Here is a 16,800-nt window from a genome sequence, read left to right on the forward strand (position 1 = left end):
GCAGATTTTTTTTAAAGGATGTGGGCAATGATGTAAATGGACTAGGGCTGCTCCCTCTTAGTCAATTAGTCGACTAATCGGTCGTTTTGGTCTTAGTCAACTTAGATTTCTTTAGTCGATTAGTCATGTTTTATGATTCTTTCATGCTGAATGACTTATTTCCAAGAAATGTACCAGCACATCTCTGTTAAACACAAGAATTAAAGTGGTGCTTTTGCATGACTCTTTGCGGAGAAACTCAGATTTACAGATCTGTCGATTAAATCAACTAATTGATTAGTCGATTAAATCAACTAATCGATTAGTCGATACAATTGAATGAGTGTTAGTCGACTAAGAATTTCTTCAATCGAGCAGAGCCCTAAAATGGACATTTCAGGTTGTTTTTTTTTAATGTGTGCACAACTGTTTGTATGCGTATTATTGTTTGTACTGTAGATTTGGTGTCAGTTTGCCGATTTTCAACAACTGGTCTGTGCAGTGTCGACAGTGTGTTCAGTTCAGCAGGCTCTCTCTAATCATTCCTGCTGTGCATTAAAGCGGAGTATCCCCTCTGTCCATCATCATGCAGTGACAACTGTACTGCCCTTTCCGATCACCCAACTTTGTAGCCAGATTTCTCCTTTAAGTCAACCACTAAAATAAGATTTAAGAATAGGTAGGAAACACCCTCATATCCCATTTTAATGGGGGATACTACATACAGTATAAGTACATCGGTGTTAAACCAGTACTAAAAATGCATGATTAGTCAGGGTAGCCTTTTATTCAATAATAGATATTTTGCTGATTTTAATACAGCTTTGTGTCATGGCAGTGTGGGCAGTGTGTGCAGATGAACAATGTTTTGCTTCCCTCTGTGGCCATAGCACACGGAGCTCGGAGCATCAGAGGTCCGTCGTAGCCAATCGCCATTCATCTGCAAACACTGCCCACACAGCCTTGACACAGAGCTGAAATAACATTGGATAATTATCCCTTTAAGGTACAATTCAACTATTCAATGATATAAAACTTACTGAGGATGGTAAGTGACTACAAATTCTCATTTGTAAACCAAAGTCAAAGTCTGTGTGAGGGTACAGGCTTGTTTAGAAGTTGTGCGGTCCCTGGATGGATGGAGAGTTACAATGAGGCCAGAAGAGGACCCAGTGTTATTAGAAAAATGTAAGAGTAGCAGATGTATTGTTCATCTGCTGACAGGATTCTTATTACAACCACAGACCCAGCAGTTAATTAGCTGGACAGTTTTCAGACAGAAGCAGCTGTGGGCAACATATTGAGAAACAGGGTGTGAGGGAGCAAGCAGCTAGGAAGTGGGATACAGACAAAACAAGACATTTGAGAAGAGTGGGTGGGTGAGCGAGTGGGCCTGTGTGAGAGTCAGTGAGAATGTGAGCACCATCAAAGGTAATATAAACATAATTAACCCTCTAATTATGGTATATGTCTCAGTCTTTATCTGTTGTCCTCAAGCTATTATCACCTTCAACCATAAGTCTGGACTAAATTACCCAATAAGAGGAAGTCCTTTAGGCCAGGAATGAATCACTGGAGCCAACCTTGATAACTCTTTCTTCATTGTGTGTAAATTACACCTCAAACTGACCTCGGAAACCTCTTTCAGGCTTTTGTGTCCTCAGTTCTTGTTACGTTATGTACTCGTCTGATAAATTGGCTGTAGTCACATCTGAATGTCAACGTTTTCTCCTATAGACACTGCAGACTAATAGAGCTTACCATAAATACAATATTTCTAAATAATAAATTCTAAAATTAACTATACAAAGTAAATACTGTATTGCATTCAGTTCTGGAGCAAGAATAGAGCTAGGAATGTAAACATTTTGTCCAGAGATGGCATGTATACACTTGTATGCATGTGTCTACAGCATGAAGGCGTCAAAACATATTTTGCGTATTAGTGTGTGTGAGTATGTGTGTGTGTGTGTGTGTGTGTGTGTGCGTGAGTGTATGTAGGCTGTGTGTGTGTGTGTGTGTTTGAGCATGTGTGTAGATGCTCTATTCTGTATGCCTCAGAGCCTGTGCCAGCTGGAATCAGAAAGGTTGACCTTGGTCATAAATATCTAATCAGTGTTTGCTGTCCATGAAAAAGTTCAATTTATTCCTGACCCAATGGGAAAATGCCTCTCCCAGACCCTCTCTCGCAGACAAAAAGAAATGTAACTGCAAGGGAGGCGGTGAGAGGAACCTTAACCTGGTATGGATGAAGTAGGAAGGAGGCTACACCAGAAAAAATATATATATATAAATCCTCCATCAGCTGCTGATGAGAAGTCATCACCAGGAAGTTACAGATGGATAGCTTTCACACAACCCCTTCATTGTTTGTTTGGTCTGAAAAGAACTGTGATATGATACAATGAAAAGCTATCACGGTCTGCAAAATATTGGATATTATGTGTTTGATACTGTCTTACTGTCAAACAGAATAAATGCCAAACTGAAATTGTTGGCTTAGATAGCGCAGGTTCTCATACTCCCTTATTTTCTGAAATGGCAAAACCACTTCCCTCGTCTGATGTACTGCATTACAATGGGTTTCACATTACGAACCGGAGAATTTGCAGCAAGATGTGTGCACTGAGTGTATAAGGAGAGGGCTACAGAGAGGAATATGAAAGTGTTGGGAAAGTGGATTAAGATACGTGCTAAGTTAAGCTACCTTCTTATGAAACCCTTAGTATGTGCATACAAACAAGAGAGTGGGAGAGGAAGAAGAAAGAAAAAAAGAGAACCCACGGTTTCCTACCATTTCACTAAATGAAGCCTGTCATTGTGCCTGGCCTGGTGGCGGCCTCTTAGTGCTCTTATTTGCCTTATTAATATGCATGCTAATGTACCTATTTTATGGCTCAACAGTTCTGATTCACTTTAAAATCAATTATCCATCTGGTACACCCATACCTCGCCCAGGCTCAAATGTGTATTAATTTCAGCAAACATACATCGGGCACAACACAATAAAGATAAATGCCTCGATTAGAGGCAGTAAACAAAGGAGCTAGGGATGGCTTTAATGAGATTTGGCACAAAAGGAGCTTACACTTTCTTAAATAATGAGCCTACGGTCCCCTTTTTCTAAATGCAAATTATATAAAGGAATGTTTCGCTGTCCTTGTTCCAATTTCATTTAGATAAGCGCGTCTCCAAACAAGTTGGCTGTTAATATTCTCACATGAGCACATCACTGCCTTTCTGCCTGCTGTCTCCCAATGGAGGAGAAAAGTGCTGTCCTCTTCACAGACACATTAGTACGTAATAAGTTCTGAAAAGTTCACTGTGCTTGGTAAATACTTGGATACAGTAGAGCTGACAAAAACACTTGGCCACAAACAAAAATGTATTATCAGTCTCATGGCAAGGTCAACCCTGGAATAACCCAGTTTATGCAACTGTAGCTAGATGGATAGATAAATAAATATATGGACACAAAGACAGACACATAAATAGATAGATACTATAGAAAAATTGTTTGCTGCCCCTTAATGTTCCTTGTGAATCCTGAAAATGATTCCACAGCTCAATAATTGGTCACTGGTTCTTATCAATTTGTTTAAATAAAATGCACCTAAATATGGCTTGCTATCAACTTTCAAAGGTGCTTTAAACATTATGTTACCTGGTATAGATAAAAATGCATGACTGTGGCTCTGCTTGCACCTGCTACGAGAGGGAGGGGGAGGGCATGGTAAAATGAGTCTCTTACAATCAGCTGCATGTCTCTTTTGCTTTTGAAGGAAAAAATAAATCTTTCATGTGAGGGCAAATCCATTTGGTTAGGTTGCACATACAAATGATATGCATAGGAAATGAGACAGACAGAAACGCACACAGAAAGACAGACAGTTAGATAGATACATAGATAGGTAGGAGACAGTGGGCGGGTGGGGAGTACGGGAGGGAGGGAGAGAGTGCAATAGTGTTAAATAAAAAGGGCCACAGGCATGGGCTGGATGGTAATGAAGAGGGGTGGGCCAGCAGCTGAGGTCCCTGTAGATGAGATCTCTCCCTGACATGTGTGTCCCCTTCATTACCCATTAAGGGGGGCACAGTGATGAATCCTTAATATGACATTACACCAATTTTCCTCTTCATTTAGCCTGCTAATGTGCTGGTCTGCTCCTATATGCCCAGGGGCTGCCTGTACCAGACTCGACCAGAAATAGACCACAGTGGCCACTGGTGGCACACCTTGAAGCAGCCTAATTAGGGGCAGCGCCCACCTAATGGGGCTATCTAGATGAGAGTTTGCATAAGTTGAATTTTTTTTAGAAGGTAGAAATTGATGACTGAATGGTGAGCATGTCTGACACCTCCTCTGCATCTAACCCTGAAAAATGACGCGCATTTTATGTTTTTATTTGCAACCTGGTAGAACATTTGACTTGTCAGTTCAAATTGTATGCCTACTTATACATGTACTGTATGTCATATAAAGGATGTAAATGGATCACTTGTTTGGGCGTGTGTGTGTGTGTGTGTGTGCTGTGTGTAAGTAGATGTGTGTATGACTCACTCAGCATGCCCATCCCCAGCATGAAGGCATCCATGGTGTAGGGCAGACCCCTGGCTCGCCCTCGTGTACCTGGTGGGAACATCACCTCCTTGGGCTGGGCCTTCTTACATTCTACCTATGTAGACAGACAAACAAACACATATGCACATGTTCACACACACATACACACACACACACACACACACACACACACACACACACACACACACACACACACACACACACACACACACACACACACACACACACACACACACACACACACACACACACACACACACACACACACACACAGAGCATTAGACTGTGTAGGTACACAACCAGACAGATCTGACAGGGCTGTCTCAGCTCTTTAAGGTGGTTTTCTATTTGACTTGCACAGCGCTAGATGTTTTCCATAGAGAAAAACAAGACTGAGTCAATCTAAGCACCTCACATTTTAGAGGAAAGTCTCCAAGGAAAACTTACAATCATGCTCCTCCTGCATTAAAGCAAAGGTTATTGCTCCAGTGAGCATGTGCCCAATGCCTCTGGGAAATACAAGCTTAATACTTTCCAAGTGTTTCTGAGACATCAAGGTAGGAGAAGCTCTGTTCTGCAATGCCATTACCACAGTCCCACTGTGTGGCAGTATGTCAAGTTTTTTTGTGAAAAGCAGTTCTTTGTTTAATCCACACAGAATAATCACAAAAGCAATAATCTCTCTAGACAAAATCTCCATGTTTCATTTAACTTAAGTTAAATGAAGGAACTTAAGCTCTTGCCAGGGCAGCGTGTTCAAAATCGGCATGTTTTAAAACTCAATATGGTTATTTTTGTGTGTCTATGGTTCTGTTTGTGCACTGTGTATTGGTGTATGTCTGCTAGGCTGGAGTCCCCAGCGCCCCACAGTCCAATTCCACCCGCAGCACCGATTTCTCCCCTGCATTTCTTTCTCTCACACCACTTCTCACACATACAGGTTTGTTCATTTCCCATCTTGCAAGAATGACATCTCCTCCTCCTACATGACACATATCAAATGAGGGATGTGACAAGGGCAGATGAGGAGAAGGAGGAAGATGAAAGTCCTATTTACCACGTATCTATCCTATCTCGATGAATTATAGAGAAGCATGATCGGCTGACAAGGGTGGCATGGTCTTGTGTCTGTTGGTTTTCTAGGCTGAGTTGGTTCACCATGCTGCACAATCTATTTGCTCCACTGCCTGCTTGGCATCAGCCTGTCCATCTGTTTGTCTGTTTGCCTCCTGGCTCTCGGCTGTTTCTCCCTACTTCCTCCACTTAAGCAGGGCTTTCTCGGCTGCTGCGATTCACATGTCATCTTGGCCTGCTGCACAAGACAGGCTACTGCGCCAGTGCTGTGTACACCTCAACCAAGGTACAGCCTGGCATCCATACAAATAGGCTCGCAACTCTGACAGGGCAGCGGTGCACATTACTATTCACACACAAACTAATTCACACATGCACAGTGGTACACACAACTGGCTATTGCAAGATGCCAAACTAAAATAAAATTTCACATCTGTACGAAGTTGCTAAAGTGTGCTAAATGAATAGCACAACAAGCTCTGTGTATCCAGCAGAGAGCAAGAAATGTAAAGATGGGACCCTAATGAAAAAGGTTTCTATCACAGAGGGAAAGTTGCTGCGTTGCAGAGCTGTGATTTGTTGCTGTTAGCAGCCTTTTCATTTGAAGCAGACCAACTAAAGTACACAGTTCCCTCAGCCACTTTGTAGCTGTCACAGCTACTCTGCTCTCCTTGCTCGCCTGGAATGGTTTGACATTGTGCTGAAGAGAGTACAGGCGCTCTCATCGTCAGGGAATGACCCCCGGCATGAAAGTAGGAACTGGGTGGGACAAATGGCTCCGTTAGAAATCTTTGTACACTGCTGAGATATTCACATGTTCACATAGCTGGGTGACAAATACAGTCTAGTTCAGAGACAGTGTCTGCTCAGCCTCCTACAGCAGCCACAGCCACATCCAACGAGTTGGACACTCAGGTAGCCTGCTGGGAGTAAGAGAGACCCGGGTGTGAGTCATGCCTACATGCTCTCAGATGTGGATCTTTGATATTCAGAGAGAGGGCTTCTTGTCCTGGATTTAAAACAAGCCAGGAACCACGATCTGTGGTGATGCGAGTGTGGGGGTGTTCACCTGCTTCAAACACACAGGAGTGTGTGAGGGAGATGAGGCAGGAGCTTTCAAGAGTGAACTAAGTCAAAGAGAGGGGAAAAGAGAGGACGACAAGACAATTCTGAGTCTGACAAAGAAGCACTGCAAAGGTTCAGTCGTCGTGAATGCCGGGATTCAAATTCTTCCATGTGGGAAGTTTGACAGACTACACCTTTTGCCACATGAACTGTGGGAAAACATTACATTTACGAGCTCTCATTTTAACTGCAAGTATAGTGCTGAACTGTGGCTTGTGTAACTTGTCTTGGACTCTTGATGTTATAAAGGCAGCACCACATAGTGTTGTGAAAAGTATCACAATCCACAATGTAGACATTGTGAATGGATGTGTTTGAGCACCATTGTGCCAGTGAAAAGTGGCATCCATTAAACCTGCCTTGCCTTCACAGCCAGATCATTTTTTGTGGAAATAGTACCCAGTAGATCTGAGAGCCTTACACGCACGCACGCACGCACGCACGCACGCGCACACGCACACACACTTTTGCAAGACAGCTGACTGTTAAAGTGAATCGCTGCCACACAGTGTTGACAAGGTATGGTTACCTCAACCTGCGTGCTCTCAACATACTGTATATCGAGATGTTTTCTCCTACTCCGCTGCACTGACATACTGCAGTTGATAGCTTATCTTTGAGATTTGTGTCACTGTAGCCCAAGATAAAGTCAGGGGAGGGAGGAAACAGAAATTAACTCTTAACAAGTTTAAATTCATATTTTAAGTAAGTTATTTGAAATACCGATCGTGATTGCTTGAACGGCTAATTACAACAATTAGTAACTCTTTACTGTGTTAGTTTGAAGGATTCAGTCATTCAGACTTCATCACGCCACATACAGCTGTTGAAAAAAGTCATTGGATCTCGTCCAAGCAACCTGCAGCCCAGTTTGTCAAGAGTAAAAAGTAATCCAAACCAACAACTGGAAATTAACCCCAAAACACTGCGTGCTATAAGGAGACAGATGTTGATACTGGAAGTAATTACTGGTGCTCATATTTACCACATAAACCACGTATTTTTGTTTAAGTCTTCTAACTGGAATGATGCCCAGTTAAAAGTTCAGTCGTAAGGCTTCTTGGTGTATTCATTTTATTCATCTGTTTGGGGATTTCAAAGTACTATGTAAACATTGTTAAATAGGAAAACAAATACAAAATATGTAATGTACTCGAAATAGGGTATCTTGCTAAAGCCATTTTGCAGCTCCTTTTCTTGGTCAAGCTTTTAAATTCTGGGTGAGATAAATAAACAACAAATTAAATCATTGATACATTTCATATCACCTCTATGAACAAATCTCAAATCTTTCAGTGCCATTGCAGAACATTTCGTGTTGTTCTGCTACTGTCTTGTTCTGGTTATGAAATCCAGATTTTTTGAGGTTATTATTCTTACAAAATTAATGATCTACCAATAAACAAGCTTGATATTAAAGTTATGAGGTGCACATACTGTATGCAAACAGACATATGGCGACAGGCACTTGCAGAACCTCACAAGCACTCCTTGATCAGTGTAGTAACCATTTTTGTATTCATGTGCAAACCCTTTGATAGAGAGCAAAGAGACACTTTAGTTATGACCTTTTCAATACATCTCCTATACATATTAACCTTGTAGGTATAACGGGAAGGTTTGGGCAGGATGGACTGGCAATAGCTGTCCTTCAGGGACGAGTATTGTGGGTGTGGTGTGGGTGTGTGTGTGTGTGTGTGTGTAGAGGGGGAGGTGTACGGCTACTATTAGCATCACTACTGAATGGATTCCGTCAGTAGACTGGCAGACTGAAGAAAGGAAACCGTGTGATTCATTTACTCCATCGCCCACTCCCAGCTGAACAGTCAAAACACATAGACTGTATAGTTAAGAAATGTCACGGCTCTGATTGCACAATATCAGGCATGGTGGTGTGGGATTATTCACTTAAAGAAAAGGCTTCTCGCAACCATTTAATAAGTGGTTGATTTAAAGCACAGAATGACTGACAACCAAGTTAAACAATATTTGTTTGAAGCTCAATCCTTAAGGTCTATTATACTATATATATATATATATATATATATATTCTGACCAATGAAAGAGCAGGATACTCTTAAAAACTAGGAATGGCATCTGTTTGCTGACAGGGTAATGTGTATTTGCAATGCATTTAGCCATATTTTTGTGAAAATATGAGTGTTTGGACTTGAACTATTCATTTAAGAAGTTTCTACAGAAAATGTGATACTTTCCTCTCTGAAGGAAAAACTATCTTATTACTAGGAGTTAGTGATGCACCGAAATGAAAATTCTTGGCTGAAACCGAAAACCGAAAAAAGAGGAAACCAAGACCGAAAACCGAAACCGAAACACCGAAAGAAATTATGCCAATTATTAGTACCATTGCATTTATGGCTATGACTGTGTACTAACTTTACTAAAATCAAGGCATTGCAATTGTATAAATTAATATTAAAGTTTAATTAAAAAAATATCTAGCAGAAATATGGCTACAATCTGATAGTCACATACAGTATATAGTAGCCTAAGAACAGAATAGCTTACCTATTGTTGTTGTTGTTATTATTATTATTATTATTATTATTATTATTATTATTTGAGGCACTTTCTTGCAGGATTTCACTGAACATATCAGACGACGAGGGTGCATGCCCCTCATCTGGTGCAGAGAGACAAGTCTTTTTTTCTGCGCTCTGATCTCCTCCTGCGTTGGGCGCCGCTCCGTCTCCGTCTCCACGCGGGTTCTCAGCATCCATCGCGGCCTGGATCATTTCTCGTGCGCCCTGCTTTATTTCCGTATCCAAGTAATGGTCTTTATAACGCGGATCAAGTACAGTCGCGATGAAGTGCAGAGGATCCGAATAGATCTCAGTGAAACGTGTGCTGACAGACTCTAAGAGCGTACTTTTCATTGTTTTCACTCCGTGGTCCGTCTCAACCTCTTTGCTTAGGAGACGCGTTGCAGGTGGAACGGATCGGGTACTGACACACGTGCAGGTCGCGGTTTCTGTTTGCGTCATCACAACATTTTCGGCCGTATTGTTTCGGTGATAAAAGTATTTCGGCCGAAAACCGAAAATGCCCTTTTGGGCCATTTTCGCCCGAAAATTTTCGGTGGCCGAATATTCGGTGCATCCCTACTAGGAGTCCTCCTAAATAGTGACAAAAGTTTCTAACTAAGAGTTTCCTCTTAAGAGCAATTATTTTACCAAGGAACTGAGAGGACTCCTATGCTAAGAGAAGGAGCAGATTGGCCCTGTTGCTAAGGATGAAATCATGTTTCATGGATGAACTTACATACTCATTATGTCTACAGTAATTTGTTAGTAGGTAGGCGTAATTTAAAACATCTTAAATGTTTTGCAAACTGTCATACATTTCATACATGAAACAAAATAAATATGAATATGATATTCATATTTTCATAGGGCTGTACTAAATATGGCATTAATTGTACCTAAAAATCTTGTGATAACCACCAAGCCTTAATATTTTTTATTTAATTGGGGTTGTAGTAGATTTAATATACCGTCAAACTAATTTTGGTTTGATTAATAATTCTGACAGACGGCTGAGATATTCCATTGAAACTGATTGCAAACTGATTTTTATCCGGAGCCACAGTAGTGCCAACCATCTCTTTGGATTTGGATTGTTTTGATTTGTTGGTGAGCTGATTGGAATTTTATTGACTCGCTGACATGAAAATATGTTTTTAAAAGTTTTCGTCGTCGTATTATTCAAACCAATTGGCACAACAAGTCACATTACCTGCAGCAGCTAACTGATTGTGAGCAGGACTTAGTCTGGATTACCTTTAATTTCTCTTTGACTTAGGACCTACTTTTAGAGCTACTTTGTGAATTACTCTTAGACCAGGATGTATTGTGAATATAGCCCCAGAACTTCTGTTCTCCATTTTAGGTCCAACGATAAATATTTCAAGCCTCCAGGTGGTCAATATCTGTTACTCAAAAGATAGATTTTGGGTGGGGTGTTACTTTTAGACCTCTGTGAAACATGTATTTTATAACGAGAGGGTATTTACTTCAGACCTTCCATTCTGAAATGTTTGTATCCATGGTCAATAAAAAGAATCAGGATGTATTGTAATGGATAGAAGTTCTGGATAAAGCAAAATGATGCCTTCAATGGCCAGCAATCTCACAGGAGTCATTATGCCTGATGATATCTCTGCATGGTTATGTAAAAGCTACCAAATATGAGGTCATTTTAAGGACCAGGTGCTCCCTGTGGTGCCCTAACGGTCATGTTTCTATATTCCAAGATGATATTGTCCCTATACACACACTGAGAGACACATTCTAAAGCAATGCCATTATCATCAGGTTGATGTCAAATGGCTTCCATCACCTCCTCAATCAGTAGATCTAAACATCATGTGTCTTTTATGGGACGTCCTGGAGTGAAGAGTGAGAACTGGATTTCCACTTCCTTCATCCCTCAAAGCTTTCCTTCTTCAATGAAGGGTAAACATCCAATTACTTACAGTCCAGAACCTGTAAAGCAGCACTCCATAAGGGACTGAAACTCCTCTGAAGGGTGGTCCTACTTCCTCATTAGGCATTTGATGTTCTAACACATTTAGCTTTAAAAAAGAAATTCAAAGATAATTTCAACACCCAAAGACTTGAGTTTCTCTCTGCAGAATCCCCTTTAAAATAGTTGTAGCTCGTGGCGGCTGTGGCTCAGTGGTAGAGCGGTCGCCTGCCAATCAGAAGGTTGGTGGTTTGATCCCTGGCCCTGCAGTCCCATGCAGATTCCTACACTCTGCTCATCAGAGTGTAAATGTGTGTGAGTGTGGCACCATGTTTGGCGGTGTTCACCATTGTAAATGGTTCCTGTACTATGTTAAAGGGCTTTTGAGCAGTCGTTAAGACTAGAAAAGTGCTATATAGTCCATTTATTCTATGGCTATAACCGAGTGTGTCCATGGGTGATTTATACAACATCAAACCTAGGCGAACGTCACAAACATACACTTGACTTCATGGTAGTTTAAGGTAAACTTTAATGTTCTTTGGCAGTGCAACTAATTGGTTGGGAGATTTGACACACAACAGCAGAACTGGTACAGCTGGCACTAGCAAACTCAGAAAATGGGTGTAAATACAAGTAAGTTGGTAAGTTGTTTGGTTAGCTGATCACACAATCATCACAATCCACTAGATAGACATAGATTAAAGGCTATAAACTACTAAAATCATTAACCTTTATCACATCAACAGATTGATCAAATTATGTCAAACTAAGTGCACTGCTCCTGAAAAATGTAATTTTAGAAACTACAGTATCATCTGAAAATATTACAAGTGAATATCTCTTGTAAATAACAAATCAGCTCTTTTACAGCTGTATGTTTGACATATTAAAAGGACAAATCCGGCGCAAAATGAACCTAGGGGTTAATAACACGTGTACCGAGTCTACCGTTCTCTGGGATATGTTTTCATGCTAATCATGTGACCAGTTTTATCGCAAACTGCTAATTACCTTATAATGCTAGTCGTCGGGGCAAGAGTAAAGTAAAAAGAAATCGCTATTTCTTTACCACTAACAAGACTCAAAATAGCACCACACTTCCACGGTAGCATAATGAGGGTCCCTACATGTAAACCGAAGCATTGAGAACTTTGTAAGTGTTCTCAATGTGCTGGATTTGTCCTTTAAAGGAATTTCATTTTCTTAAATTATGATTTCTACATTAGCATCCATTTTACTGTTGGTATCATTAACACTCACTACTGTAATCCAAGTAAAACTGGCAAAGAAACCTGAGTTGAGTTCTAACACATTTTTGAAATGTATATTCTTCTTTTCTTTTTCTTATTATTCAATTTTAGCACTGCATAGAAAGATGAATTAGCGGTTACAGGTAAATAAAAAAAGATTATGAATCCGGTTTTGTGCCTTTTCTTTTACATATAGAGGTTACACTAAGTAAAATTCAAAAAAGTCATCCTGCTCTCTCAATGAAAATGTATGGATTTTTCTTTCAGAATTCTGCTTATATCAATACAGCGTGCCGAGTCTATCTGTATCTATATATTAAAGGCTGATGAATGAATGCCTACCTGTATTAGTATTTTTTTAAGATAATTGTTTGGGCAATTTTAGGCCTTTATTCGACAGGACAGCTGAAGACACAAAAGGGGAGAGAGGGGGGCATGACATGCAGCGAAGGGCCGCAGGTCGGAGTCAAACCTGGGCCCTCTGCATCGAGGAGTAAACCTCTACATATGGGCGTCCGCTCTACCAACTGAGCCATCCGGGCGCCCTGTATTAGTATTTTACTGGGAGAGTCAGAGCATATTCTGCTCCTCAGTGCGGTAATTGGTTGGTCATGTCAGGAAGACACAGTGAGAAATTGACGACTAACAGAAAATTCCTCCCTCCTGTTGTGATCATTCGCTACTGTTGAATATTAAAAATGACACATTAAAGAATATTACCTTGAAGCACTTGAATAAAAAAACAATGTGAGTCCATTTTAATGGCACACTGCTCGCTCATCAGAGCCAATACTTGATAGGTATTATTATGAATTAGCTGCGCATGCATAACGGCAGGGTGGGAACTGATAGAGGGACTCATGTCTTAAGGAATGGAATTCACAACCTTTCCGTAGCTGTATTAAAGTGCTCTCTTACCACAGTTTGTCATAGACATTCATATACAGTATGTGGAAACCAGAGGGTGTGATAAACTGTTAGAAAATATTTGAAAACTGTCAAGCCATCTTATACTTATTGATTTTTACTCCAAAATATTTACTGGTTTTAATACAAGGATAGGTACAGCTGTAGCTAAAGAATGGTTCTACAATCTTGTGGAGCCATACACAGCATAATCCATACTTTTATCTCATACTGCATTTGATAAAGCAGGCCAGTCTTGACCAGTCTTAAAACCGCTTGAGGCAAATTTTTGATTTATGATATTAGACTATATAAATAAAATTGACTTGACAGTCTACAGAGGTGAGAGCAATGTACTGTAGAAGTCAGTACAGCTGGTGGGGCAGGTTGAGAGCTTCTTGCTAAGCAGCACCCTATTTTTAACTATATATGTGGCCCAACTCACAGTGACAGTGTGCTCCTGAGAGTGAGGCCTCGGTGGCACATGAACACAGGGTGATTGACCAAGTAAGTAAAAGGTCCAGTCACTCACATCTGAGTGGGCACTGACCCACTACAGTGCCAGAGCCCTTGAGAGACCGGGCAAGGAAAGAAGGTGGGGTGCCCTGTACATCCACCACCCTCCCAAGTGGGGTGGAATTTCTGTCTGCATCAATTATTCAAGAACCGTCTTAGATAACACTCGCGGGGAGGATGGATGAGGTCTATTTCTGTATGGTACTTCATAAGGATGAAGACAGGAGACATTTTTTATTTTGTGTGCTGGTGCTTCAGACACCGGATAACCAGTAGTCTCCTCTGTGCAACGATGGTAAAACCGGGAGTGTCTTTGAAAAATGCTTTTAACACACTCCACATTCTTTGCTGACATTCCAAGATGTCAGCGCTTTGTAGAAGAGAGGCGCACGTACTTCCTGCATCCTAGGAAATTTAATGTACAGTAGGTGTTGCTAAGAGGGACCCCTCACAAAGGTGACAAAAGCTCAGAAAACTGGCCTTCAGTCTGTCCTTTTACACTGCCCTCCCTCAATAACCCTACTCTGTCCTTTTACACTGTCCCCCCTCAATAACCCTCATCTTTTCTGTTAAGGGACTCCCAGATGGGTCGCATGGTTCCATGTGTGTCATTTTCTTTTATAAGTAACTACACACATGGCGAGGAATACTGTTTTTGCAGTCATGTAGCGGTTGATGTATTCTCTGGCACCCTGTGAAGTACAACATGTCACAATGCACAACAGTGTATCACATCACAGTTGTGTGTGTGGTCATAAACGCAAGAGACTTGAAGCTTCTAGCCAAAAGGGGTCACTTCAGTAAAAAGGGTTTACTAAATATTGATAACAATAATAGTAACTGTCATGACTGCGACTCATCAGCAGGTCAGACACTGACTGTTAGATGATGCATCAGAGACATGTCGTTGGCAAGATACAAGAGCAGAGGATGAAAAATTATAAATAACCTACAATTTCTTCGCACTTTCTAGAGATGGCGCGGTACCATTTTTTGCTTCCCGATACCGATTCTGATACCTGAACTTGCTTATTGGCTGATACCGAGTACTGATCCGATACCAGTGTGTCATATATTTTATTATGTTTTAACAATTGTATACTACTATCCCTATATGGATGTGATATAATTTCTATCTTTGTTGTCGGTCTGGCTCAGGTTAAACTCTTTGTGAAACATGAACAAATACAAACAATGAATGCCGTAGAACTTTCTTTAATTATCCAGTGTGACAGTCAGTTATAACGGAAAAAGAACATAAATAAACTACTTTAATGTAGATTTTCTTTAGGGCTTTATTACGTGGTATCGGATCGGTGCATAAACTCCAGTACTTCCCGATACCGATACCAGCGTTTTAGGCAGTATCGGAGGCGATACCGATACTGGTATCGGTATCGGAACATCTCTAGCACTTTCTTTATATTTCTTTCTATAAAATATCTCTCTTATAATAATAACTGCAGTTGCAATGCATGAATGGCCGGCAAAATTCAACCCATACACAGAAAGAGAATGAATAGAAGGCAAGTGTTATTTATCTTAAACAATGCCTTAAGGCAAAAAGGCCAGACAAAGTGCTTGTTTTAGGAAAGGTACTTTAAAGGGAATTAATGTTACTATAATGTTACAGTAGGTTAGACATAAGCAACTTTGCTGCTGGTGATTTTGCAGGTTTGAAAACATACACCCTGGAGAGAAGCATACATGATTTTCATGACAGGAGCAGCTTAATATTTTCCCACATGCTTATCAACACTACTTTACATAAGCTCCAATAATGCTAACAAAATTATTTAAAAACACTTTCTAAGCGACACCTCCCGTGTAAGTGGTGTATTTGTGGTGGAACGAAATACTCTGAGCTATTAAAGTTTGTGCAACAGTAACATTATTTGTGACATACAAGGTTCCACCTTAGCAGACTCAGGACATTGGAGAAGCCTAATTTCTACTGTATAACAGGTATTTGCTGATACCATTATTGGCTAAAGCATACAATGTTTTTCGTCAATACAACAAGAATGAGTTGGCCTTTGTTTTTAAGGGCTAGACCTGTCATAGTTACTGTCATCTAAACTATGTTCTTTATTGAGGCCTGCGAGTGGCACAAAATTATTAGCCGTTTGATCTTTTGTTATTTATCTTGCCATTTGTTGATTACTGACAGAACAGTTTTGATAGACTGCATTATTTTGTCTTTCCTTTAGAATTCAGACACATTGCTTGTTTTTAAAAACAAAATACAGATTTAACACCTTTTATAATTAATGTTGTGCTCTGAAAATAGCCAATGTTAATCCTTTAAAGAAAAAAAGAAGCATTTTATGAATTAATAAAGATTACTTCATTATTGAACATTAACTTGGCCAACTATTTGTTAAGCAAAATTGCATTCCTAATTAGGACTAGTGTTTACAATCCAATTATTATCTAATTAGAACTTCTTACAAATAGGCTGTGTCTTGGACTTAAATGAGGCTCATTTTTCAAGGTAAAAGTTGGCAAGCGACACACAAAACAGCACGTACAAATGTAATCCAGAGGTTTGATAGCAGATTTGATGGTAACAAATGTCTTAATAGCTATTTTGGTAAGATAACAAATTGTGTAGAAATAGGTTGTAAATAGTTTTTGGAATTGACAGCATTGGCAGCATTTGGTTTGCTTTGTGTGCATAAATAGATGCTCTGGCGTGTGCATTGGTGCTTCATGTTGATTTGTGATATTTGTGTGTTCACAGAGTGCTATGCCAACATGTCAAAAGGATCTGAGACATTTGATTGTGACAGAACATCTTCCATGCGCATATAGTTATTTCTGTCACACTTCTTTTTTTTGGTGGTTGCAGTGCTAAGCATCAATTGTGATGCAGCGCAG

At 40.3% G+C, this 16,800-nt stretch overlaps 1 protein-coding gene across 14 annotated transcripts in view; it reads right to left on the minus strand.

Annotated features, from left to right (window-relative positions):
- Nucleotides 1-16,800, minus strand: part of LOC120544362 (RNA-binding protein Musashi homolog 2) — a 249,051-nt gene that overhangs the window by 54,197 nt on the left and 178,054 nt on the right. For all 14 annotated transcript variants that reach the window (XR_005636486.1, XR_005636485.1, XM_039778035.1 and 11 more), the window contains exon 9: nt 4,541-4,655. Coding sequence is in view for 12 of the 14 variants with exons in the window: in XM_039778035.1 (XP_039633969.1) it covers nt 4,541-4,655 (115 nt within the window). In the remaining 2 variants the exon portion in view is untranslated. The remainder of the gene's footprint in view (nt 1-4,540; nt 4,656-16,800) is intronic.

The sequence above is a fragment of the Perca fluviatilis genome, chromosome 16, assembly GCF_010015445.1.
Source record: "Perca fluviatilis chromosome 16, GENO_Pfluv_1.0, whole genome shotgun sequence".
In the NCBI taxonomy this organism is placed as follows: Eukaryota; Metazoa; Chordata; class Actinopteri; order Perciformes; family Percidae; genus Perca; species Perca fluviatilis.